This window comes from Triturus cristatus, chromosome 12 (genome assembly GCF_964204655.1).
Source record: "Triturus cristatus chromosome 12, aTriCri1.1, whole genome shotgun sequence".
Taxonomy (NCBI): domain Eukaryota; kingdom Metazoa; phylum Chordata; class Amphibia; order Caudata; family Salamandridae; genus Triturus; species Triturus cristatus.
The window spans coordinates 528,588,077-528,612,969 of NC_140595.1; the positions used below are offsets into that span (position 1 = coordinate 528,588,077).

Genomic DNA, 24,893 nt, shown 5'->3' on the forward strand with positions numbered 1-24,893 from the left:
CCATCTTCCACTCTCCCTACTGGGCAGGGTCAGCCTTGTCAAAATCTCCATCTTGCCTAAAGTCTCTTTTTTGTTTAATAAGATACCCTTATATTTTGATCCCACCTCTATCAGAAAATTGCAGTCTGACATTAGTCCCTTTATTTGGAATAAACATCTGCCAAGAATCTCCTAGAAAAAAATCAGGAGGCGTAGGGAAAAAGGAGGGCTTGCTGCCCCTGATCTCCAGGCTTATGCCTGGGCTTTCCAGCTATCACATGCCAGGATCCTATTAAAGAGACCAGTAGGGTATGGAGTGTGGTCCCTTTATTCAATGTTATTGGACGTAGAAGGTGTAAGTCAGTCAGGGTTTCTTTTTAAATTTGGAAACCCCAAGTTCTTCAAAAAAATTAAATTGAAAATTTTAAGGGGTATGGCTAGAATATGGGCTCAGATGTCTAAAGCTATTAAAGTTGGCTACTATGGAAGCAGGACACCACTGTGGGACCTTCCTGACGGTCCAACGTGGTTAGGGGATGCACTAGCTATATCTATGAGAGAGGCTGGCCTGGAGGAGTGGGGTAACCTATTTGTTGACGGGGATTTGTTACCCTGGGAGTATCTTTGCACTAAAATTGGTCCACACTTCTCCAGGCTTAAGTATCTTCAAATGTCGAGCTGGTCTTGTGCATACTCTGTTCAACCTCCACACAGTGTTAAATATCCCTTGGGTGCATATAGTCATCTCATAACACTTTTGGCAGATAAGCCGCCTGCCAAGAAGGAAATTTCACTGTGGTACAATCTAATTCTGGAGGAAACGGATGGAACTTTTTCACTGCCAGAGGATCTTTGGTCTCTACACGTCATCAATTCCGATTTACAACATCTTTGGAATTCGCCTTGTACGATGATGTGGGATAATGTCAAACCTGCATGGTTACGCAGGAACCATCTTTTCACCATTCATCGAGCATACTACTCACCCCTTCGTCTCTCTAAATTTACCGAGGGGAGTAGTGTGGCCTGTGCGAAGTGTGGTTTGGTGGCTGCTTCTGACATTCACATGTTCTTTGACTGCCCGCATTTGTCCCCATTCTGGGAAGCCATTAGTAAGACTCTTTCACTTTCTGTTGGAGTTAACATTACCCTAGACTTAACATCAGTAATTTTTGGTTGCTACCAAGGGGTCCCCTCCTTGGCAAAAAAGTTTATTTGTTATGCCATCCTGCTAGCAAGGAGGGAGATATGCAGGAAATGGAAGGACTCTTCATCTCCTTCTATTAATGACTGGTATGCTTCTACTCTGCTGGTCTCTAAGTTGGACCTGGCTAGAAACGGTAATCCAGATACAAGATCTTTCTGGCATCTCCTGAATTGGGTTCATTGAATATCTGGTCCCCTCCCCCCCCAGGTCCAATGATTATGCCATCAACCTCTTTCTGGGGGTTACTTTTTTCATGGTGCTAAGTTTAGTACCTTGGCTGGATTTTAGCAAATGCCTGTCTGGTTATAAATTAGTGATCATTGCTGGTTGAAACACTGTTGCTGAGGATTGAGCTTTCCGTTCTATTACTGCCCCAACCAGTCTTAGTAACTGAGGCAGCACAATGTGTGTAAACCTACAAGATTGCATATTGAAACTTGTCTGGCAGAGGAGGACCCAAAATAAATAAATAAATAAATAAATAAATAAATAAGCATCGGCAAAGCCAATTTATAACTTAGAAGTTTATTGGCTTTGCCAATGGTTTTTATCAATGTTGTGCAGGATGGCTAAAGGAAAGGAGCAAACAAGGCGCTATAACATAGCGGGCACGTCCGTTTCTAGTTGTGTGCACCATATACATGTGTGTCTGTAAAACAATGTGAGCATTTTTTCCCATGTGTCCAGTTGGGTCGGTAAATAAAAAAGTGCAGGGGGAGGGAGCAACACAAGTAGGGGTGGGCGTAACTTGTGTAATTCCTTGTAGCGGAAACAAGTGGAATTACCCAGTATTACGTGAGAAGAGTAACTCTGTGTTTAGCGCTAGTTTAATCGCGCAAAATGGACTCAAAGATTCATTCTGCTCTAAATAGCACTAAATTCAACACAATACGAATAGGGATCAGCAGCTGGCACCCACGCTCGCTAAATGCGCTCTTGCAGTAGGATCCCCCCAAAATTATTCCTAATTACGTGAGCAGACGTAATCGCATTATCACCAGTAATTCTGCATCAAAAAGTAACTCAGAATTACTGCAATTACTCCAAGGTTATTGAAATTCCGCTCAGGCCTAAACACAAGTAGGGGGTCCGGCGGCACTGAGGGTGGGGGAACAAAAGCAACATGAGGTGCAGAGGAGAGAAGGAACATCAACATGGAATATGTAGGAGAGGAGCTTATGGGCAAGGGTGACAAGCAGTTGAAGGAGAGCACAACATGGACTGGGAGGGGAGAAGCAAACGAGCGACAGAGAGCAACACTGAGTGGGGCCGGGGACAGAGTCCGGTTACTTATCTGCCGCACGTCCTCAAGCACCAGGAAACGCCGAGATCAGCCTTGCAGCAAGGAAGAGGCGACCCCACGTCCCTCTCCGTTCCGACCACGCACAGAATGGCCGAACCTTCCGATGGTAAAAAAAAAAAAAAAAATCGCTAAGCCGGGACTAGCAACCGTAACAGCAGCAGTACATGCAGCAGCAAGGAGTGTCGGTGACACTTCTTTTCTGACCACATCACACCTGACCTGCCTTCACTCCACAGGTGATTAGCAGTGCTCTACAAGTACCCATAACATAACATACTATAACATAACAAAAGGGGAGATGATGTCGCCTACAGCAGTCAACCTCAAAGCTGGGCAACTGGGTTCGAGTCTCGGCAGGGACGCTCAACATCCTGTGATTCTCCCCTTGCCTAACAACATGAATGTGTCCATCTGTACACAGTTAGTGCTCATGTAAAGCACTCTGATATATTTGGGTGGAGTTTGCGCTATATGAATAGAAAATAAAAAAATAACATAACATGCCCCTATCAGCTTGGAACCAACTTCCGTTCCATCTGCGCTGTTGTTTGGACTTTACCAAGTTTAAATAAATCTTTGAAGGACTGGCTGTTCCAGGTGTTGTGGTGTTTCTGTGCTGCTCAGCACCGAGATATACCTTTGGGTATGATTTGTTGCGAGATACAAAGTAGGAATAACATAACTCCCTGCTTATTCCCCCTTTTCAAGACAGACATTAAAGTATTTCTATTCAGAAGATACCTCTCATAACATTATGCCACCTCGTTCTGTATCTCCCCATGACACTTGGGGGGATATTTACAATAAAATGCTGGAGCTTAGAGCACGGCAGAGAACCACAGTACACAGACAGGCATGCCAATAAAGAGTCACAAAGAAACGTCAACAGAAACACCAACATAGAAACATACAGAACACATAACCAGACAAGCAAACAAACAAAATAACTGTAACTAGCAAGTCAAACAGAGGCGATCACGGACATGACCAAGCAGTCAAACAGAAAGCGGAACAACAGAGGAACACAATCTGGCAGGGAATAGAGAAGAGAACAGAGAGAAAATAAAGGAGACAAAGGCCGACACACAAAAAACGAAAGACAGGTAAAGCAAAAACCATGTCAAAACACATGCAAAGAGGCAAATAGGGAACACCATAGAAATATAACCAGGGAAGAAAAGTGAGAACAGCATCGAAAGAGAAGAAGTGAGTCAACATTAGAGAGAACAACAAAGTGAGAAAGAAAACAAAACAGGCAGTTCTAGAACAGCATAAATCTCAAATCAGAGAGGCGAGAAATGGGAGAAAAACACTCAGAAATGTAATCTGAAAGTGTTCGGAAATCAACCAACCACACAAATACAGACAACCCCACATATAAATAAACGAAATCAGAGAAACAGAAAACACAATAGACAGCAACATAGAAGCACTTCTGAAGCCAATACTGTTGACGCAGGATAGGTTATTGAACACATCTAAGGGAAATTCTAGAGAGCAGCCAAATGGAATTGTAATATAGAATAATCTAGCAATAAAAGGGGAATCACACAGAATCCCAAGAACAGGATGAACCAAGAAGTACAGAAATACACAGACGCGGAAAGTGAGAAAAAGATAGGGTGACAGCCCACAAGTCTAAACGCTAAACACAGAGAGAGAGACATGCAGAGAGTCAGAAGGAAATATAACTCCAGGGACAAGCACGAGTATCAATACCAGACAGGGTGGCAGGGGGCAGTTGCTGGGAGAAGGCATTATTCCTCTCAGAGCTAGGGCAGTTACACCACATCCAGAGATGGGACTCTGGACAGGAATGCAGAGTTTAGGCATTGGTGAGAACAATGCAGGGAGGAAGCAGTGTTTCACATCCAGCCCACATCTAAACTCCTTGCACAGTAGTGACAGCTCTCGTTAGCCTGGGTGACATCCCTTGGAGGTTCCTGTCGATGTCGCGGAGCATGAAGCCAAAAGAGCTTATGGGCGAGGGTGACAAGCAGTTGAAGGAGAGCCCAACATGGACAGGGAGGGGAGAAGCAAACGAGCGACAGAGAGCAACACTGAGTGCGGCCGAGGACAGAGTCCGGTTACTTATCTGCCGCACGTCCTCGAGCACCAGGAAACGCCGAGATCAGCCTTGCAGCAAGGAAGAGGCGACCCCACGTCCCACTCCGTTCCGACTGCGCACAAAATGGCCAAACCTTCCGATGGTAAAAAAAAAATAAAAAAACACGCCCACCACACATAAAAGTGGCAGGGAGTAAAAAAAGAGAAAGACGCGAAAAAACACACCCTCGAATCCGAAAAAGACGGGGCTTGTTTGGAGAGACAAAGCTCTTCTCCAATGGCTGACCAGCATTTAAGAGGCCAGCCAATGGAGAAGACGGGAGAAGAGGGGCGGGTTCAAGCCCCACTTCTGAAAAACGTTAAATCTCGCAAGCGAGACTGCGCAAGCGCAGCCTTCGCTAGCCGAGACCTAAAACGTATCGAACAAGTGAATAGGAATCTATAGCTTTTTAAACAATTTCTTAGAGACATTGTGCTCTAAAATGCCAATTCTACCCAAAATATTTTATTTTTGAATGGGCTCACTGAGGTGTGAATCTGGTGAAAGGACTAGGCTCACTTGGCAGAAAATAAATTGGAATATTCTGACAGTGTTTTTAAGAAATACACTTAAAAGCTATGGCTCTTACTTTTGCAGGGAAACTGTGGACTACAATGCACATGCCACTCCACTTATAAAAGAAAATTTAAAGGGAAGGAGGATGGGCTCAAGACTGTATTTTCGATAGATAGTGACGGGGCAGGTTCTATTCTTGGATCACAACTCTTAACCCAGCTACGCCACTGTAAGCCCAAGTGACAGTATCCTAGCCATTTGCTTATAGACTGTCACCTTATAAGTGGCTTCCTAGAAGCAACTATGATGGCCAGGTTCTACAAAAAGAGGTGAAGGATAGCTACAGCTAGCTTTTCCAAGAATGAGGAACTCAAGCTCAGCAATAGTAGGGAGGGTGTAATGCCTGCCCCCTTACATGAACAGAAACTCCCTGGTGGAGGTGGATGGAGTAGATGAAAAAGGTCCAAGAACCATACTGCCTAATCCATATGCACCCACGCCGAGTCAACCCTGAGGGGCCATTTTCCGGTTATTCTGCGATGGGAAACCCAGTAATATTTTTTTACATCTAGGAGGTGCAAACCCCTTCTCTTCTTTGATGCTCTTAGAGAATTTTGTAATCAACTTCACTTGCCATACAAAGTTTAAGCACATCCGCTGTAGATGCTGAAAGGTGGATTTCTCTATCCTTATTAGAAGTGTCTGAAAAGGATCTCTGTCTGATCATCATTTTAATCTTGGCTATTCTGCCTAGCCAAGAAATATACATATTTCACCAAGTATGCAAGTCTGGGATGGTGCCTCCACCTCAACATGTCTTTACAAGGCCCTGGGCTTCCAATAAGGAACCAACAGGCATTCATGTACTGAACCACACTCGGGTATACATACATTACAGCGCACACACACACAACCACATGCGCACTGCACAGCACTATATGATGTAAGCCAAGGCATAGTTAGGTACACAGCAGCGGAACTTTACATGAATGGACAAGTAGGCACCCCTCCATTGACACAAAAAGGGCTGTTCACTCTACTGAGTACAATCACAATCACAGTATGCTGCCACCACCGTACTCATGCTACTTAACTCTTGGTAAAAGCAGTAGCCCTTGACCACTAACAGGGTAAAGCAGTTTGTGAGACAGGTCTAAATCATAGCTCACATGCATGATCTGTGCTCGCCCAAAATGAAAAAAGTATCAAGGATCAAAATATCGTTGCAGCTGTGTCGCACAGGGCATCAGGGCAGGGGTGAAAGAACATCACAATGGGAGGGATTTTTCCACTCCAACAAACAGTAGTCTTTTTCTGAGTGAAAATGCCAAGCAGCCTCACACAAGTTGCTCACCTTGTTCTCCATTCCTCCACTTAACTTAGTACACCGATAACAATAGTGTAAAATTAACCCTTAATATACATGCTTTCCTATTTGTCAGGATCTTATGACCTTACAAGTATTTAAACCTAGATCCCTTCATATATATTTGCTTTTAATTATAGGACCAAACTATATAGAATATACTCCTTCACCTGGGTAAAGTTCCAACAATCAATATCTGTGTATTAATTCAAATAATCCAGAGCACGCACCTACAATCTCATATTAACTTATCAATTAATAGAACCTCTGCTGTATGACTTCAATAGTCAATATGATCTACTTAGTAACAAACCTACCCAACTGCTCCCCTTCAATTGTATTATCTCATATTTCTTTCTCCATTTTATATTAGATACAACCCCACGTTTTCCCCCAAAGTGACCCATAAATATGACTACGTCTCACATTCTCTAATACTTTCCTCATATCCACCCACACTTTATCCACCAGTGTTTCCATATAACATAATTTGCAGTGTAGTGTACTCTCTTCACCATTGTGAGAAGGATAGGTTTATCTCAATTATTGTTAAACCCATTTTAAGTACAAATAATTTAAGGTCATGTTTTTTATATTCTAAAATATATACACACTGGAAAAAGTTATTGGCTTGCAAGTCACTACGTAGCAAAACAAGTGTTGGCTGGACTTTGAAAATAAGTGTAACATACTCCAAACTGGAATCAAACTATGGAAAAATTCAAGGTATCAGACGTTAAACGGAAGAAGCATACTTTAACGTACCACTGAATTGGAGCACAAGACTAAAAAAACAAAAACTTATGACATAATAACTAATATATTTTATTGTTTTACCTGTACTAAATAGTCATATGCTTGAAACAGACTTAAACCAATAGTTATCTGACTTTAAGGCCGCTTACACCCACACCTTTTTGTCACATAATTCTGTATACAAAAAACTAGCGGACCTCACACATACCAGGGTATGCCAACACATGCATACAGATTGTACCACATATATTTAGACATTAAGGAGCGTGGCAGGTAGTGTAAGGCCCTAGTTCTCATTATCTTCTAATGAAGTCGCATGGAAGAATGAAGACCACAGAAATGGCTTTATATAGCTTTCCTGTAGACTTTCTCCTGCCTTAAATGGCATTTTTTGTCTACCCACACAGTCAGATGAGACCAGACAGAAGATCTACCTATTGCCCACTCCAATGATGGAAAGACAATATAGTCATAAAACAGGCTCTGGAGGTTAAAAAACAGTGCAAAAAGAGGTCACAAAAGGAGAGGAAAATATGAAACTTATCACAAGAAATATACGTTTCAAAACAAAGGCATACATCATGACATTTGAGCGAAGTGAAAATTTCTTTAAAATCCAACTTTTTTTTTTTACTAAGAACTCATGCTGAAAAGGCCATAGCCGGGGATCTAGGATTTTCACTAGGGGGAAAATAACTGACTAATCAACTGCTCCTGTAATGTATGTTCATGGCAAGACTTTCCTTTCGTTTTTCCTCATTTAAAAGGGAGAATATAAAAAGTGTTTAAATAGCGAAGGTGCGGCATGTTTAAACCAATTTTGATTTTTAGAGTGTGTTTTAATATACTGATTTAATTGTATTAAAATATGCATTCTCTACATAGGCATTATTAGTTCATAGTAGGAGTAATTTGTTTCTATCAACTAAAATTGTGTTCCGGGATTGTAGACATGCACTGGAATATTGTAACGTTTACGATCTTACAGATTTTGTAATGTCAGACTGCATCCTGGTAAATCCTCTTTTTCACCATAAAGAAGTAGTGATAAAAACCATATAGGTACTGGTACGCTGGAAGTACTACTAAGTCCATATTGTTTAAAAGGTTACGGAATAAAGTGTCACACAGCACTTGGCACTTGATCGATTATAGGTTTGAAAATAATATAAGTGTTTAGGTTAAGAGCAAGCAAGGACTTTAATAGGACACTTTATAGGAATAATGGTTGCCAAACAGATTCCAAGGATAAGAGGGAAAAAAAAAATCAGTAAATGGTACCTAGGTACCAAGGGCATTGAGACTGAATAGGGTCCCCTAGGGACCCCTCACCTAGGCCATGCAGACTGCCACTGCAGCATACACGGCCTGGTGCAGACAAAGTCGACATGGCACACTGTATGTGTGCCATGCCAACTAGCACTGCCTAAAGTCACCCCTCTAGTAGGGTGCACTAGATTACAGGTGTGGGTCTATCTGCATGAGCAGATATGCCCCTAAAATATTTAAGTCTATTCTTAGATATTTAAGTTGCAGGGAAGCCATTAAAGAGTACATGGGCTGGAAACTTGACAACTCGATTTCCCTAGCAACACGATGGCTTCTCTGAACCCAGGAGTGTTTGTTACTAAACTACTCATCTCAATAAACCCACACTAATGCCAGTGTGGTGTGGGATTTATCGAACAATGTACTCTGAGGGCACCTCAGAGCTGCCCCCTGAAAACCTACCAATCCTGGTGTGGTCACAGACTGTCTTTAGGCAGCCTACCACCACCAGACATATTTCTGGACCCATGGGTCGAGAGCCCTCGCTCTCTGGGACCAGAAACAAAGCACATCCTGGGCGGAGGGGTCACACCACTTCCCACAGGACGGGCACTGTGCTTGAGAGGGAAGCTTCGAAGACCTGCTACCTTTGTAATGCGACCCCTAGCCTCTGCTGCTAGCAGCAGATGGCAGCCCCTGGTTTACACACCCACTGTGGGTAGGAAAAACTATGAAGAATAGGAGATGTGCCCACCTCTGCCAACTCCACCCCTAAGGTGAAAGAGGCGAGGTGAAGCACATCTTTCACTCTCCGCCATCTTAAAGATGGGGGAACTCCTACAATCAGGGCTAGGACTATGCCCCCTCCCACAGGAGGGTGGCATAATTGATGGTTTAGACACCCCAGGTAAGGTGATCTTTGGCTCTACCTGTCACTCCCTTAACACACCCCTAAATCTAGTATTTAGGTGGAACCCCCAGACCCTGAAACTAGTTTCTGCTGGCCTAAGAAGGACGAAGACGATGCCGTGCAGAGAAGACTGTCCACACCCACTAACTTGGCCCCGGCCCTACAGGCCTGTCTGCAGCTTCAAAGACCCTGCGAAAAGAACGATGCCTGTCCTGCAGCCAGTAACTTCCACAACCCCTGGGAGGACTGCCTGCCTTTGAGAAAGACCAGAACTCCTGAGAACAGCGTACTGAGGACTCTGGTGCCCTCAGGATCCGTGATCCTTGACCACTCTGCACCAGACACCTCTGGCCTGTGTCCAGTTGGCCCATCGATCCAGAAAAGGTTCCCCAGCGATTCTGAGTTTAAGCCCAGTGTGAGCTGACCCCTCCTGGTCTGCTTGATGCCACCTGCAGTGTGAATCCAAAGGCTTCTCCATCTGCGACCGGCTTCGGTAAGAGAAACCCGACATCAAAGCACACCCCTGCATCCAAAGACCCTGGGTCTTGAAGAACTCTACCAACGGTGTCCTTACACCCTACAGCATCCCAACTTAATTCTGGTGTCACTGGTTTCCTTTGTGCAGCCTTCTGTTTGTAGCCTGTTTTCCAAACAGAGTTTCTCCAATGAATTGCATTGGGCACCCAACGCTGTTCTTACACCCTGCACCCAGCCGCCCCTTGTCGCTGGTGGTGTATGTTTGGTGTTGCCTTGTGGCCCCCCCCCCCCCCTGTGCTTGCCTTAAGCTTCGAAGCTTGAGTCCTGCAGCCGCTTTACTTAACTGCAAGCAGTGGGTCTTCAAGCACCCTCAACTCTGACCTCTGCACCCAGCAGCCGCTATGCTGCTAGTAATGCAGTGTTTGTGCTTACCTGAACCATGCCCTCTGCCGACCCCGCAACACGAAGACTGGATTTGTAAGTTGTTCACTTACCTGTAAAACTGCATTGTTATTTTCCTCAATAGGTTAACATTGCAAAGACTGAAAATTGCACTAAGTGTTCGGTTTTGATACTCAAAAGAATTTCTATTTAAAAACTTACTCACCTTTTTGCAAAGATCTTGGTCTTAAAATAAATCTTCTGCAAAGCTCATTTTTATAAAATTGGTGTGGATCTCCTTTTTGAGTAGTGTGTCATTTATTGGTCAATGTGTGCACAATAAATGTCTTACACTCCGCTGTGTTAGGCCTAAGGCTGCTCATCCACACTACTACACATAGAGCACTCTGGTTTTGCATTGAGCCCTGTACAGTTCTGGGGGAATCTGAGGACTCTGCGCACAGTATAACCACCTAGTGATATACCATATACAGAACCGGCTTACTACAGATATTCCAGGAAACAATTTTGAAGACACAATATCTGAAAGACTGTTTATTTCAAATGCATTTTTATAGGAACAACCACAATTATTGTGGTTTCAGCAATACTCGTTAGGTATTATTAATAAAGGTCCCAACTCTACCACACAGAAGCAAATATGTACAAAAAACATCCAGCACACTTAAAATGTTTATTAAAAAGCAGTTAACACATTGATAACATGCAGGAAAGTAGAATTTTGCTTTCAAAGTATAATATTCCGATTCTTCCAATAAATCCTCACAAATATATCTAAAAAGAAAACCACACTTTAGTTGTATTTCACAGTTAAAAAGTAGTCCAAATATAGCACCTTTACAGGCCTTACCTTGTCATCCAGTCGTGTTGCAACAGAAGTGCAGAGGTCTACCAGGTTAGGCTGTAAATGGCCATTCACAATCTTCTCATTGTACACATAAATCTACAGTGACAAAAAAAGAAATAAAGCTTTATAAATGTCAGCTAATCTTGTTCACATGAAAAAGTCCAGAGAGGATTGTGAGAATACCGCAGATAAACAATGGCTGAAATAGACCAGATATGATTTCCAATATAGGTTTGACATGAAGTAATGTACTGAAACCTTTGCAAATGTTTTACTTTTTTTCGTTTGGAACTGTTTATTTGTAAAGTTAACACTGGGAAGGGGATAGAAGTTCAAAGATAAACTGATACAGGGAAACACATGAAATAGATCACTAATGACAGAAAGAACGGAACATAAACAATCAAACATTTTTGAAAAAAATGGATAGACTGTAAGAAGTCTCCTATCTACCAGCAGGACTGTAAGGTGGGTGGAGTAAAGGAGCTCAATTCTCTCCACACATTAATTCAGAACATGTGAACTCTATAAAACCCTTTGTAAGTGATGAAACAGGAATTTACACTGCCTATTTATTACCTGTCCAATTTGTCAATTTCTCTGCATTCTTTTAGCCCATCCCACTTTTTGGTATCGAGTTTTCTGAAATACGCTACGAGTATAGCTCAGTCAAGTTAATGTGTAAAACAATTATTTTAAGAAAACCACCTAATTACCGTCCACTTTATAGAGGGACAAAACAAACTTGGCTCAGTTCCAGGGCTGGTGTCCATTGCTCATAACTGAAGGACATTATGTGATAACACAATGCAATTTCTAAGTCGAGACACCAAAGTAGTTTCTTGCTGGTTCTTTTATTCACAAGTCCTGCAAAAGATTCTTCTCTACCTCCCTGAAGGCTAACCTATTGCAATTCTTTTTTATTTGCGTCTCCCTGCATATTGAAAGCATTGTCTGCAAATAGTGCAAACTTCAGCTGCCTGACGTATTTGGATCTGCCATCATGTTCTTCTGTTTCCCACTATCTCTCCTCCCTTCATTGCATTCCTGAGCCAAAACGATCGACCCTGAAGGCTCTTTGTTTCTGTCACAGAGGGTTGTAAGACTTTGTGACAGAGACACATATCTGCCTCTTCTAATATCTTATGGTGTTGTAGCGCATAACATATTGGGCATCATGAACAAATTAATATAATTTATTTTCTCCTAACTCTAATTAACCTCAGCTACCATATCAAATCCTCTTAGGTCCTCCAATGGATCTTGTTATGTGCTGAAAGGGACAGGAATACTTAGGGGATTAACAACTATGATAGGAGGACCTGGAATAAGATAACTGTTAACATAGTATTATTGGGTATAACCTCCCAAGTAATCCTGCCTTCAATTTAGTAAACCAACAAATCAAATTAAACTTAGCCACAAACAAATTAATGAGACAGAATCAGCAGAGTAATTTATTTTTAGTTAGTATTTTCTATTTAGATTCAAATGATTAGAACACGACAGGCATAAAATAGATAAGATTTAATAAACAAATTCTGCAAGATCCAAATATGAAGGAACCAATCTTCCTCAGTTCAGGGAGATTTATACTAAATGAATCAGTTTACACTCTTACCAACCCTATTAGGCAAGTTCAGTTAGTTCTAAATACCCAGTTCCAGTTCATAAACAGAATAGTCTGCCTCTGTCCGCACTGCAGTGTCAATGTAACAGCTGTTCTGACGCGAACCCTTTCAGCCGAAAAGGTTCCACTATGTTAGCATACCAGCCAGCAGCAAATCGTAGTACTTCGTCACAGTTTGTTTGAGTTTCTGGAGGTCCCAATCATCTTTACCGCAAGATGGGTACAGGGGAGATGCCACTTAGTTCAAAATGTAGGCAACTATACTCCATCAATTCCAGGTTTACACCCCTTGACATCACCAAATTTGTCAGACCACTCTGTTCCACTGGTTGCTCATGATAGGATGAGATGATGTAGTAGGTAAAAGTATACAGATCCGGAAGAATTAAGTAATCCAGTACTCCATTACTCCACTGAGAGTGCACTGTAAAATTCATTATTCAGAATAAAACTAACAGTGTATGTAGGTCTCATATACACTGCGTGTAGCCCGGTCAGTGACCAGTACATATATTAGCATTACAGTTCACACTTTGCAAGTTTAGACTCAGCAATGGACATTAACTTAAAAACAATTCTGCAGAATAAAAAATCTTCCCCTTGGAGACAGGTTTTAACTGTTTGCAGACATGTTCATATAATAATCCTGATAAAAAAAACTGTCTTAACAGTCTTTTACGCTTTTCCACTTCCAGCAGTAGCAAACAATGTGACAAATGCCTTCCCTATAATAACTATAATAAGGAGTCGGCCCAATGTGTTTCAATGGAGACTGGGGAAGCTCAAAGCCACACAGCTTTCAGGTAGGTAAATCGGTTGCAAGGGCCAAGGGGGTTAGGTCAAGCACGGGGGGAGGGGGCACAAAGCAGCACCAAACATACACCACTAGTGGCACAGGGGGCCAAGTGCAGGGTGCAATTTCAGAGTCGGCGGCCATTGCTTTTCAATGAGGATTCTGCTTTTGAGAACCAGGCTGCAGGCGTTGCATCGGAGGTTGAAGGAGGTGCCCACTGAGTACAGGTTACAATAAATCCGAAACTGTCATCAGTGTGGGTATATTATGAGGAGTAATTTGGTACCAAACACTCCTGTGTCAGGGAAACCATCATGGTGCTGTGGAACTCAAGTTGTCGTGTTTCTAGCCCATGTACTCTCTATGGCTTCCCTGGCACTTACAACATTAAGGAATAAAACCCAATATTGTTGGAGCATATTTGTTTGTGCAGGTATGCCCACACCTGGGAAATAGTGCACCCTGCTTGGGGCTGGTAAGGCCTGCTAGAAGGGCGATTTACCTATATCTTAGGCAGTGATAGCTGGCATGGCACACAGGGAGTGTGCCATGTTGAATTTGTCATTTTGTCTGCACCAGGCCATGCATGCATGCTGCAGTGGCAGTCTGTATGGCCTAGGTGAGCGGTCCTTAGGGGACCCTATTCAGCTCCAAGGCCCTTACAGGGGGGCCTGAGGGGCCAATTGGGGGAATAGGTTTTAGGGAAGAAACAATGGCAAATGGGACCTGTTTGACAGGAACCCTGTGCTCTACTAGCGACACCACACCTATGTCCAGGCAAAAGGGGGGCTAACCATGTAAAAAGAGGCATTTTCTCACAAACCAAGCCCTCAGAACCCAAATTCACTGTGGCCAAAGACTTCTACCATCTTGAACATGCCCAAAGTAGGTAGAGTTGACCCAGGAATGTTTACACCATTGGTTAATGCATCCACAGGAGTCATTCCTACCCATTAGTTCATGCCAGGCATAAATGTGGCATCTCCAGGTACACACTTTAGAACACTCTTGAACCAGAGGAAGATCAGAAGAGGATTGAACTTGCTGTCTGCGACCTGAGAAGAGACATTAAAGGTTTGAACCTGCCCTCTCTGTTATCCAGGACAAAAGAGGGGACTCCAAGGGTCATAAGGCTGATCTCCTGTTAAATCTACAGGGATACAAGCTGCAAGAGGCCTTTTCCTGCAACTGCCCAGTGGCAACTGCACCAGGACTGGACCCTGCCGTTGAGCCTCTGCCTGACACCCTTTGAGTCTCTAAGTACCTTCCCTGAGGTCCTGGGTAGCGTTAGAAGTGTACTCTTGTGGTGGATCGGGACTTCAAGGACTAAAAGTTAGAAGGTTAAATGCTTGACCAGTACGACATGGTTGGTGTGTCAGACGTGTGCGTCATCGCAGTCAGCGTCAAATTGAGCATATGTCCCGGCCTACCGTGACCACATACAGTTATTGCCACTTTGTGCTTCTTGGCGCTATTCCTACTTAAAACTTAAAAAAATCATCATATCTCAGTTTCCACTTATTGGATTTTTGCCATTTAGGTGTCATTTTGATTATTCAATTTAACTTCATTTTTTGTAATCAGTTTGGGATATTTATCGTGTTGCATTTCCACTGTTTTGGAACTGCATAAACACATTACACATGGCCTTAAGTTAAGCCTCTCTGCTTTTTGCCATGGCTAGCTGGGGGGTGAGCATCGGTTTATTTAGTGACTTTAAGGGTATGCCCTAAGAAAGGTAGTGATTATTCCTGGAGGACTATTCCTGCTTTTGATCAACAGGCTTCCAACAGAACAAACACAATCTACATAGAAAATAATAGGCACTTAAAGCAATCCAAGATCATTTGTTAAATGTCAATGAATATTCTCAAAAGCACATGTAAGTAAAGATTGACACTAGAGAGATCAATAAGTTTTTCTCCACTACATTGGACAATGACATTAAAAAAACTTGGACCAGGGTAGTTCCATGTTCTGAAAGTTCGCACTGAAATACAGGAAATCCATGTGAAAAGTATATTTGCATCTTCAAGCTAGGTGCCTACCTTTTTCTTCATCAACACAAGAATTACATATGACATTTGAAGACCAATACTCTCCAACCTGTTTGGATGCATGGTATACAACTACATCTTTGGCACCATAAGCAAAAGGGTGGCTGCTCAGTGGATTGGTATACACATGCCAGAGCTTAGAACTGTGCCCGTGCAAGCTCCACTAGACATTTAGCTGCCACCTGCTGAGTCAGTAAGAAACAGGTTAAATACCTGCAAAAATAGTTTTGCGTCTTGAAGCTACTCTAGATTCACATGCTGTGCATCATTAAGCCATCTAAGGGTTCAGGTAGCCAATTGTTTTTAGAGGGAAAGGTTTTTCTTTGTTGCCATCGACCACAAGCAGAGTTGAGCTACATTCACTATGACATCGAGCGTGAGCCCACAATGCCCCAATACGAAGTGCCGGACTTCGTATTTTTTTTTTGCACAAACTTCCCACTTCTTCGCTATGGAGGGCCATATGTGAAACTAAATAAGCGTCAAGCTGCAAAACTACTGTTACAGGTATCTAATCCAGTTCCTTTTGCCACTTGAATTTCATCTACGTTCATTTTAAAGCAGTATCAATTATTAGTGGAGGAGGGATGTGAAGTGTGGGAAGATGCAAAACATAGCTCAAGTACATTTTTGTCCCAGGCAATGTTTAGTTAACATGTGTACTGAATAATGTGCAAAAAAATCAAAGGGGAGTGGACCACTTGTCCTGTATATCCAGGGTCTTTTACGTTCTTGGTTCCTTCATAAAAGAACCCTCATAACTATACACAGGTATGGCAGCGGCATGAACTGGGTTACCGCTTATGTGTAATAGTACAGCATCATCATTGGGTCTTTTTTTGTGTGTATGCTGACCTCCACCCGGAGGAAGACCATCTGGTTAGACAGTAGCGTCCAGACATGAAGGTTCAAGAGGTGTGAGAAGGTCCATGTCAAGTGAGTTAAAATCTCTGGATCATTGTATCAAAAGCAATTTTATTCTGGAGATCTTGATCAGAGAAAAGTAAAAGAAAAAGTCAAGTGCGGAGGAAGACCGAGTTACTGGTCTACCGTACTAAAAAGATTAAAGGTCAAAGGTCGACATGTTTCAGCCTACTGTCGTAATCTATAGGCTTTCATCAGGACCAATGCAAGGAGGGCGCATTGTGGCTCCTTATCTAGTGAGAATCTCCCACTAATTTAATTAGAGAGGTCAGTTCGTTTATCTGTACCTAATTAGAAGAGAGAAAACAGTGGTTTTTCTAGATAGTTTGAGGGAGCAAATAATCATGAAATTCTGTCCCATGAATTAATTTGGAGCTACTACCTTAATTTAAAAAGAAGTGAAGGTTAAAATGAATTAGACTATTTTGGTGAATATCGAGCGAAAAAATGGGGCGGCTAGGTGAAGAGGAAAAGATTGTGATTGTGATAGGTCTTGGCGCGAGTGCTTTTAAGTGCAAACGGCTGGCTGTTCGAATAATATTGGTGAAAAAATATATATCGTTGATTGTTAGTTGAATTTGTGGTTGATTCGTAATGGCGAGTATATCTCAAAATAGGTTGAATACAAGAGATTTATGATATACGCTTAAAGTCATTAGTGAAAATCGTCGGCAATGTGTGTCTCAGCAGGACAGGCATTAATGTGGATTTCGACAATATCTAAAAACAGAGTAACGCCTATTATGGTGATTACGGAAAGGGAGAGGGAGATACTGGCAAAGTGAATCAAAGAAACATATACCGTTAATGGTTATCATACAATTATTTACCTCAAGTATAGAAAGTTCCGTATTCTGGAGGTGCCCGGGGGCGTGAGAGAACCGTATTTCTAAGGTTCGGAGGGAGGCATAAGAAAAGGGGATGGTTAGAAATATCTTACTTGGTGTATCTCGGCGTTCTGGTCGTGTCCGCCATTGGCGCTTACCGGTGTCTCCTCGTTCGATGACTTGTTCTGCCTCTGCCCGCTGCGCCTCCGATTGGATGTGCTGGTGGCGTCTTGCCGTTATGAAGCGGGAGGAGAATAAAGATGGAAGAGAGACTGGTTTTTTATGTGTATTCTCTTGGTTGTGGTTGGCATTCATGGTGGTTGGCAATCTCGCGATCAGAAGGAGGATTAGGATAGAAGAGGGACTAGTTTCCTTATGTACATTCTCTTAGCGGTGGTTGGCATTCACAATGGTTGGCAAACTCGCGATCGGTGTACGGTTTTTCGGGTCATGGTCTGTGAAGTGTGCAGATAAGTGTATGCCCATGATTTGTTGCTTCAGGCTGGTGTAGGTTCTGGTAAAGGACAGAACAACAAGGGGGGGGGGTTATTTACAGTTATTGATTGGTCTCTAGATATCAAAAAAAGGGGGGTTATTGATGAAAATGTCATAAAAAGAGCGCAGCAGGAATTGTCTGATCTTCAAAAAAGGGCTCAAAGGGTACAGTTCAGATTATGCCAGTGTGTGCCAAGGAATATTATCATTGAGGCCCTGGTGATCCGTGCCCAGACGGTGAATCCAGCGTTTTTCTTTCTCAAACAAAGTGCGTTCAGCAGTATGATTAACGGATTTCAAACTCTCCAAAACTACCCATTTCAGGTCATTGGCGTTGTGATTATTCTCTACGTAGTGCCGGCTCATTTTAGTGGTTAACCTTTTGCAGTTCACATTGCTTTTGTGTTCCGTGATTCTTTGTTTTATTTTGCGGCAGGTCATGCCTATGTACCTGAGATTGCAAGGGCAAGTTATCATGTAAATCACATGTGTAGTATTGCAATTGGTGTGTTGACGTAATGCCCAAGAAAAGTTGGGGAGAAGTTGTATGGTTTTGGTAACCTTTGTCGTATTGCATACTGAGCATGTGCCGCAGGGGTAGTGTCCTGTGATTGGTTCAAGATTCCATGCTGCTGTGATAGTTTCCTTTTTGGTATATGGCGCTGGTCTGGTATGTACTAGGAAATCCTTGAGGTTTCTCGTTCTTTTATTAGCAAACCTTGGTTTTGGCCATTGTAAAGAGTCAGAGGTAAGGATCCTCCAATTTCTGTTGACAATCTTTTTTACTGTGTTGGATATCGTGTTATAAGTCGTAACACATGTCAAGAGATTCTCAGGTTCTATTCTTGTGGAAGCTTGTAGGAGGTTCTCTCTCGGTTGATGACGTGCTCTTTTCTGGCACTTGTTGATTATTTTCATCGGGTAATGTCTTTTGACAAGTTTCTCCCTTAGATCTTTCGCTTGAGTTTTGTAAGTTTCAAGATCGCTGCAGTTTCTTTTTAGTCTGAGGAATTGACTGAATGGTAAGTTATCTCTCAGAGGGCGTGGGTGGAAGCTCTGGTAGGATAGTAAACTGTTTTTCGCCGTGGGTTTATGGTACGTTTTTGTTTGGAGGATGTTGTTCTCTGAATAAATCGTGACATCAAGGAAGTCAAGTTGTCGTTTATCCGATGTGTGAGTGAATTTAAGGCATTCATCTCTAGAGTTGATCCATCCTATGAATTCTAGTAATGTCTCTGCATTGTCTTCCCAAATCATGATCACGTCATCTATGTAACGTTTCCAGAATTTTATCTGTGTGAAGTAGGGATTGGTGGGGTTCCTTATGTGTTGTTCTTCGAAATTGCTCACATACAGACCCGCCACACTAGGAGCGAATGTGCTCCCCATAGATGTACCGTGGCGTTGCCTGTAAAGTGTTCCATTGTACTCAAAATAGTTTTCTGTCAGGGCTAGTTTGCAACACTCTAACACGAAATGTCTTGGTGTAGAATGGATCCAAGGTTCAGAAAAAAGAATGTTTTCCAAGGTGTCTAGTGTTTTCTGTTGTGGGAGACTGGTGTACAGACTCTCCACGTCCAACCCCACTAAGTACATGGTGTTCTCGTTATAGACCTGGTTTTCCAGTTGGTTCAGGAGGTCTCTTGTATCTTTAAGGTAAGTGGGTGTACGTTGTACTAGTGGTTTGAGGAACTGATCAGCGAACTGGGATAGAGGTTCCAGTACAGAGCCAATCCCAGAGACGATGGGTCGTCCTGGTGGGGGGACTCTGTTCTTATGAGTCTTAGGTAAAGAGTAGAAGTATGGTACTCTGGGGGATTTAGTATTGAGGAAGTCTGCCTCATGTTTAGAAATCCAGTGGTTAGTTAGTGCTTCTTCTAGCATTGAGTTTATGGTCCCTTGTAATCTTTTCGTGGGGTCATCGATGATCTTCTCGTAGAATTTCTGGTCGGACAGTAATTCTAGACATTGTGTGTCATATCCTTGTTTATCAAGAAGGACGATGCCACCTCCTTTGTCAGCCGGTTTGACAATCACATTTTCATTCTTGCTCAGTTCTTCCATAGCTTGTTTCTCGCGTCTCGTGATGTTGTTGAATGTTTTGCTAGAAGGTTTAATGTTATCTACTTCTCTGAGAATCGCTTTCTCGAATGCTTGTACTTCCACTGGGACTAAATGATTTGGTGGACAGAAGGTCGACTTGGGTCTCAGGTTGGTGTCACTTGTCGGGTTTTCATTCTCTTTGTTCATAAAGAAGGCTTTAAGTTTGATTTTTCTACAGAATTCCGATAGTTCGCATTTCAATTTGAAGATGTCTAGGGTTGGGGTAGGGACAAAACCTAGTCCTTTATTTAGTACCTTCTCCTGATCTTCCGTGAGTATCGTGTCTGTTAGGTTAGTCACCAGTGACTCGCATTGCTGGGGCCTGGTTGGTCTTTGGACATACTCCGGGTATGTACTTGCCGTTCCTGTTCGTTCCAGGTTACTCCTTTCCTTCTGCCTCGTGGAGTGAACTGGCCTCTCCCTAAAAAAGGGGGGCGTTGTGTATTCATCATGGGGCCTATCATGTGTGGTCCTGGTAGGTATGGGTTCATCCATCCTTGAAAATTTGGTATGAAAGGTTGGAATAGTTGTTGTGATTGGTCAAAGAAGTGTGGTGTAGACCAATTGTTGCCTCGTCGTCGCTGATTACGTCTGTATTGTCCTCTTCCTCGTCTCGGGTAGGAGCCATCATCACTGCTCCAGTCGGAGTTATTACTGGATGTTTCTCCTGTGGAATCATCTTCATTCTGATCTGGTATGATGTAGTCTTCCCTGGCGTAGGGATGCATTTTTTCAATAGAGAATTTTTTTAGATCTTTGCTCAATTTTTGTATTTTGTTTTGGGTGATATACTCTCTACTTTCATTCATTTCCCTGTTAATCTCTTCCAGTCTCTTTTTATAAACTGAGATCTGGACTGTCGTTTTAAGTTTGGCCTCGCTGGTTTGGATTTTGATAGTAAGTGCTTCTACCAATCTTGTGGCTGTTTTTATGATGAGCACCAGATAATCTCTGGTGCACTTCCATGAAATGGAAGACCAATCCTTCCTGAAGATAATGTCTTTCAGGAAAATGCGGGGGGCATTGTGTATCCATAATCCTTTGGGAGCTGCGTTTGCTCGCAGGTATTCCTTCATGATGATACCATGTATGGCAGTCCGTACCTGATCCTTCTTCATTTCAGTCAAATCATCCCAATCATTAGTCTGCGTTAGTGTTTGTGTTAAATCCTTATCTTGTAATAAGGATGACTCGCTAAGAATAGCATTAACCTCCTCTTCAGAGTAGCTCAAACCTTGGTTTTCCGCCATCATCACCAAAACATCAAGGTTAGTAGTTCACTTCTTTGTTTTCAAAATACAGATTCGTAGTCAAAAGGGTACCAGAGACTCAGCCGTTATTGCGGAGGTCAATCTGGTTGTGAGGGTTCCCGCAGCTGTGCGCTGCTTAGATACAAATAATCAATGGGGAGGGAAAAAGAAGCTGTGGTCCAGTCGGCTTCCTTATCACTTATGCAAAAAAATCAAAGGGGAGTGGACCACTTGTCCTGTATATCCAGGGTCTTTTACGTTCTTGGTTCCTTCATAAAAGAACCCTCATAATAATGTGCAGCCATGCCAAGGTCTTGCAGTGATAGGTCACCTATGAATGCTTTTGAAGCCCCTTTTTTCTTTGCGAAATGTGCTGTTGGTTGTCCCTTGTAGGTCTGAATAGTTTAGAGTATCTATCTTACTATTGTACCTTTGAATACTGACGTTCCCTTTGTTTTTGTATTATGTCCTAAGAGGAATCACTCACTGTTTCTTATTGTGTTAGTCTCATCAAGTACATGAGTATCCACCTAACAAGTAATGCGTGGAGAACTCTTTCCGCTTGTAGTCATGCAGCTGGAAAAACGTAGATAAATGATTGCAGTGACTAAAGTGAACCTGTGAAATTTATTTGGGTACAAAGTCAGAATTAGTTCTCATTATAACCATTCTGTACACTTGAGTATGGTTCCTGAGTAATCAATGCTTGAATTTCACTTATTCTGTGCAGGGGGAGATGATTACTATAAGAAAGGCTGTCTTTAGACTGATGTATTTTAGAGCAGCCATTTGCATTGGTTCAGATGGTGTTTTTATTAATGCTGTAAGTGTTAAATTAAATTCCATATTCATGGTAATATTGTTCTAGGTGAGTTTACCTCGCTTGCCCTTTCAAGGAACTTTTTGATTACTGAGGTTTACCTTGACTGCCCTTTCAAGCAACTTTTTGATTATTGGAGTCTCCTTTAATGTACACTACTATTCTGAACAAGTGTACTCTTTTCGAGGCATATGCAAGGTTTGATTTCAATTAGTACATTATATATTTTACAAAAACAACTTCATTATGTTTTTATCTATACTTTCTCTAATGCAATACATGATGAACCACTTCCACTTTGCCGCATAACATCTGTGAGCAGTAAGTTTTCTTGCTTACTTAATAACTTCCATGAATTCTGATGTAAGGTTTAGTTGGCTAAAATTTAAGTACTCAAAAGGTCATGCTGTTAGGCTGAGACTGGCAGGATCTGGGTGACAAACACTTCCCTGCTGTAACATCAACAGGTCTATTCTCTATGAGATATTTATCTGACTAATCCTTATTGCTAATAGATGCAAGTACCACGATTGTTGAGCTTATTGAGGAACAATAAGAATCACTGTCATCCCTGTTTCCATGCACATTTGATAAGAACCACTAGACTGTTGCAAACCTCATTTTACAGAGGCCAGTGACTGGCAATCCACTCCTATATGGGTCTCAAGTGGAGTCCTGCCAATGAATCCAGGAAATACAAGACGCCATCATTCCTAGAATTTTCACATCTTGCCTCACTGTCAGACTACGACTTGTGGTAAAGGTGAACCTGTAGTACTAGAACTCTCCTTTGTGTAGGAAATGCCATTGCTGTTTGCATGTCTGGCTCTGCCACTAGGAATGTCTTCTGAGAAGGAAGGGGTGAATTTCTTCGCATTGATAATGAATCCAAGCAAGTACAGGGTAAGCATGTTATGGTGTATGTTGCTCTAGCAATGTAGGCATGAGCTATCCTTTAATAACTTCATCTATAGTAGAGTTTTTGTTTAGATCTAAGAATCACTGTCATGGTGCTGGTATCCACCGGATCGCCAGGTCCTCTCTGCAACTTTGCAGATATGCTTAAGACTCCGCAGCGTGGGAGTAAACCATGGCTTAGAAGGGGCGTCTCTTCTCAGCCTGGGCAGCCCTGTAGCAGACACCGCAGCCACTGAACCAGTGATCCATTCAGCGAATTGGGTGATATTAACCTCCAGGTCTATGCCAAAGGTGGACTGATAGACATCAAGCGCGATGCTGAGCTGAGAGGGGACCACCTTCCTGGAGAGGGGCGGGCATTTACAGTTGGACGGTCTCCAAGGTTTTTGTAAAGCCCAAGAAAAAAAGATAGGAAAATGATCCGACCAAGCCACTGGACGCGGCTTCATGACTGAAATGGGAAAATTAGTACAAATCATATCAAGAGTATGACCACCCTTATGAGTTGGAAACAAGACCATTTGGGAAAGATTTACAAGATGTAAGGAATATAAAAAGGCAAGCGAAACTGCCTCCTTACTGCAATCCAGGTGGATGTTAACAGCAGTATTAATCCATAAAAGAGTCCCGTTTCATTGCCAACAGGTCATGGGAGATAGAGAGGGGCGCTATTTCTCCCTTATTGACATTTGGCGCAGGCGTAACCCTTCCACCACTTGCTACACACACTTTTCTGGCCAACACAATACTTGGACTAGGATTGACTACTGGCTGCTCTCCCCAGGTGTGTCGCCCTGGTATCGGACATTGAAGACCCTCCCCAGGACGTACTCACTCTCCTGTGTTGCTTTGCCTGCACGTACCGCGCCCCGAGGGATTTGAGAGACAATGGCGCTTCCCTGGACGCGCGCTATTAGACGACGACCTTTTCCGTCACAAGGTCAATGAGGCGATTGAGGAATATTTTGCGATTAACACCGGCTCGGTAGACTACTGGGCCATGCTGTGGGAGGGGTTTAAGGCCTACATTCGGGGTGTTTGTATAGCCAAACATGCAGGGGTCCTTAAGGAGTTGCGTACAACACTTGCACAGTTGGAGACTAAACTAGAGTCTCTAGATGCGGCGGCTCTTCACGCTCCTCCAGGCTCTGTACTGGCCAGGAGGCTGAGCCTCCTTTCCGATTACAGGGAGACTGCGGATAGGGAGATCCTTTATCTGGGTAAGAATCAAACTGCCAGTAGATATGGGGAGGGCGACCGTCCGGGCCGCACCTTAGCTCAGAGACCGCCGTACAGCAATGCATTCGTCACTGAAATCAGTGGCCAGGACGGATCGCTTCGCACGACACCCTCGGAGATCAGGGATGAATTTCTGGCCTATTTCTCGGCATTATACACGACTAGACGCAGCAGTGACACTGCTGCACGAGAGGACTACTTATCTGAAATTGCGCTAGTGTTCTTAGAGAAAGGCATGCAGGAGTTTATGGCGGAGCCCATAACGGTGATCGTTGACCTCTGCTCCGGGCCTTGATGGCCTGTCGGGCGAGTTCTAGAAGGCCTTTTCGGATCGGTTAGCACCGAAACTTATTGAGGTGTATGCTGAGGCCTTGGAGCGGGAAACCCTTCCTCCCACCCTGAGCGAAGCGGTCATTATTCTACTTCCAAAGCCTAATAAGGACCCGGCGCTTTGCGGGTCATACAGGCCCCTTTCGCTATTGAACATCGACTACAAGATCCTCGCCAAAACCGTGGCCAACAGACTCTCACAATTGATGGAGTTTATTATTTCGCCGGCTCAATCAGGCTTTGTCCCCCACCTCTCGACCTCATTGAATTTGCGGACCTTGTTCTCAGTACTGCATAGAATAAACCCCGCTACACCAGCGGCGGCTATACTGCTTGACACAGAAAAAGCATTCAATACTCTTGAATGG

General features: G+C 43.0%; 1 protein-coding gene across 1 annotated transcript in view; it reads right to left on the bottom strand.

Moving 5' to 3' along the window:
- The window catches only part of NUP93 (nucleoporin 93), a 451,198-nt gene that overhangs the window by 283,528 nt on the left and 142,777 nt on the right, over nt 1-24,893 (bottom strand). Inside the window, exon 7 of the mRNA XM_085639933.1 lies at nt 11,143-11,235. Coding sequence (XP_085496059.1) covers nt 11,143-11,235 — 93 coding nt within the window. The remainder of the gene's footprint in view (nt 1-11,142; nt 11,236-24,893) is intronic.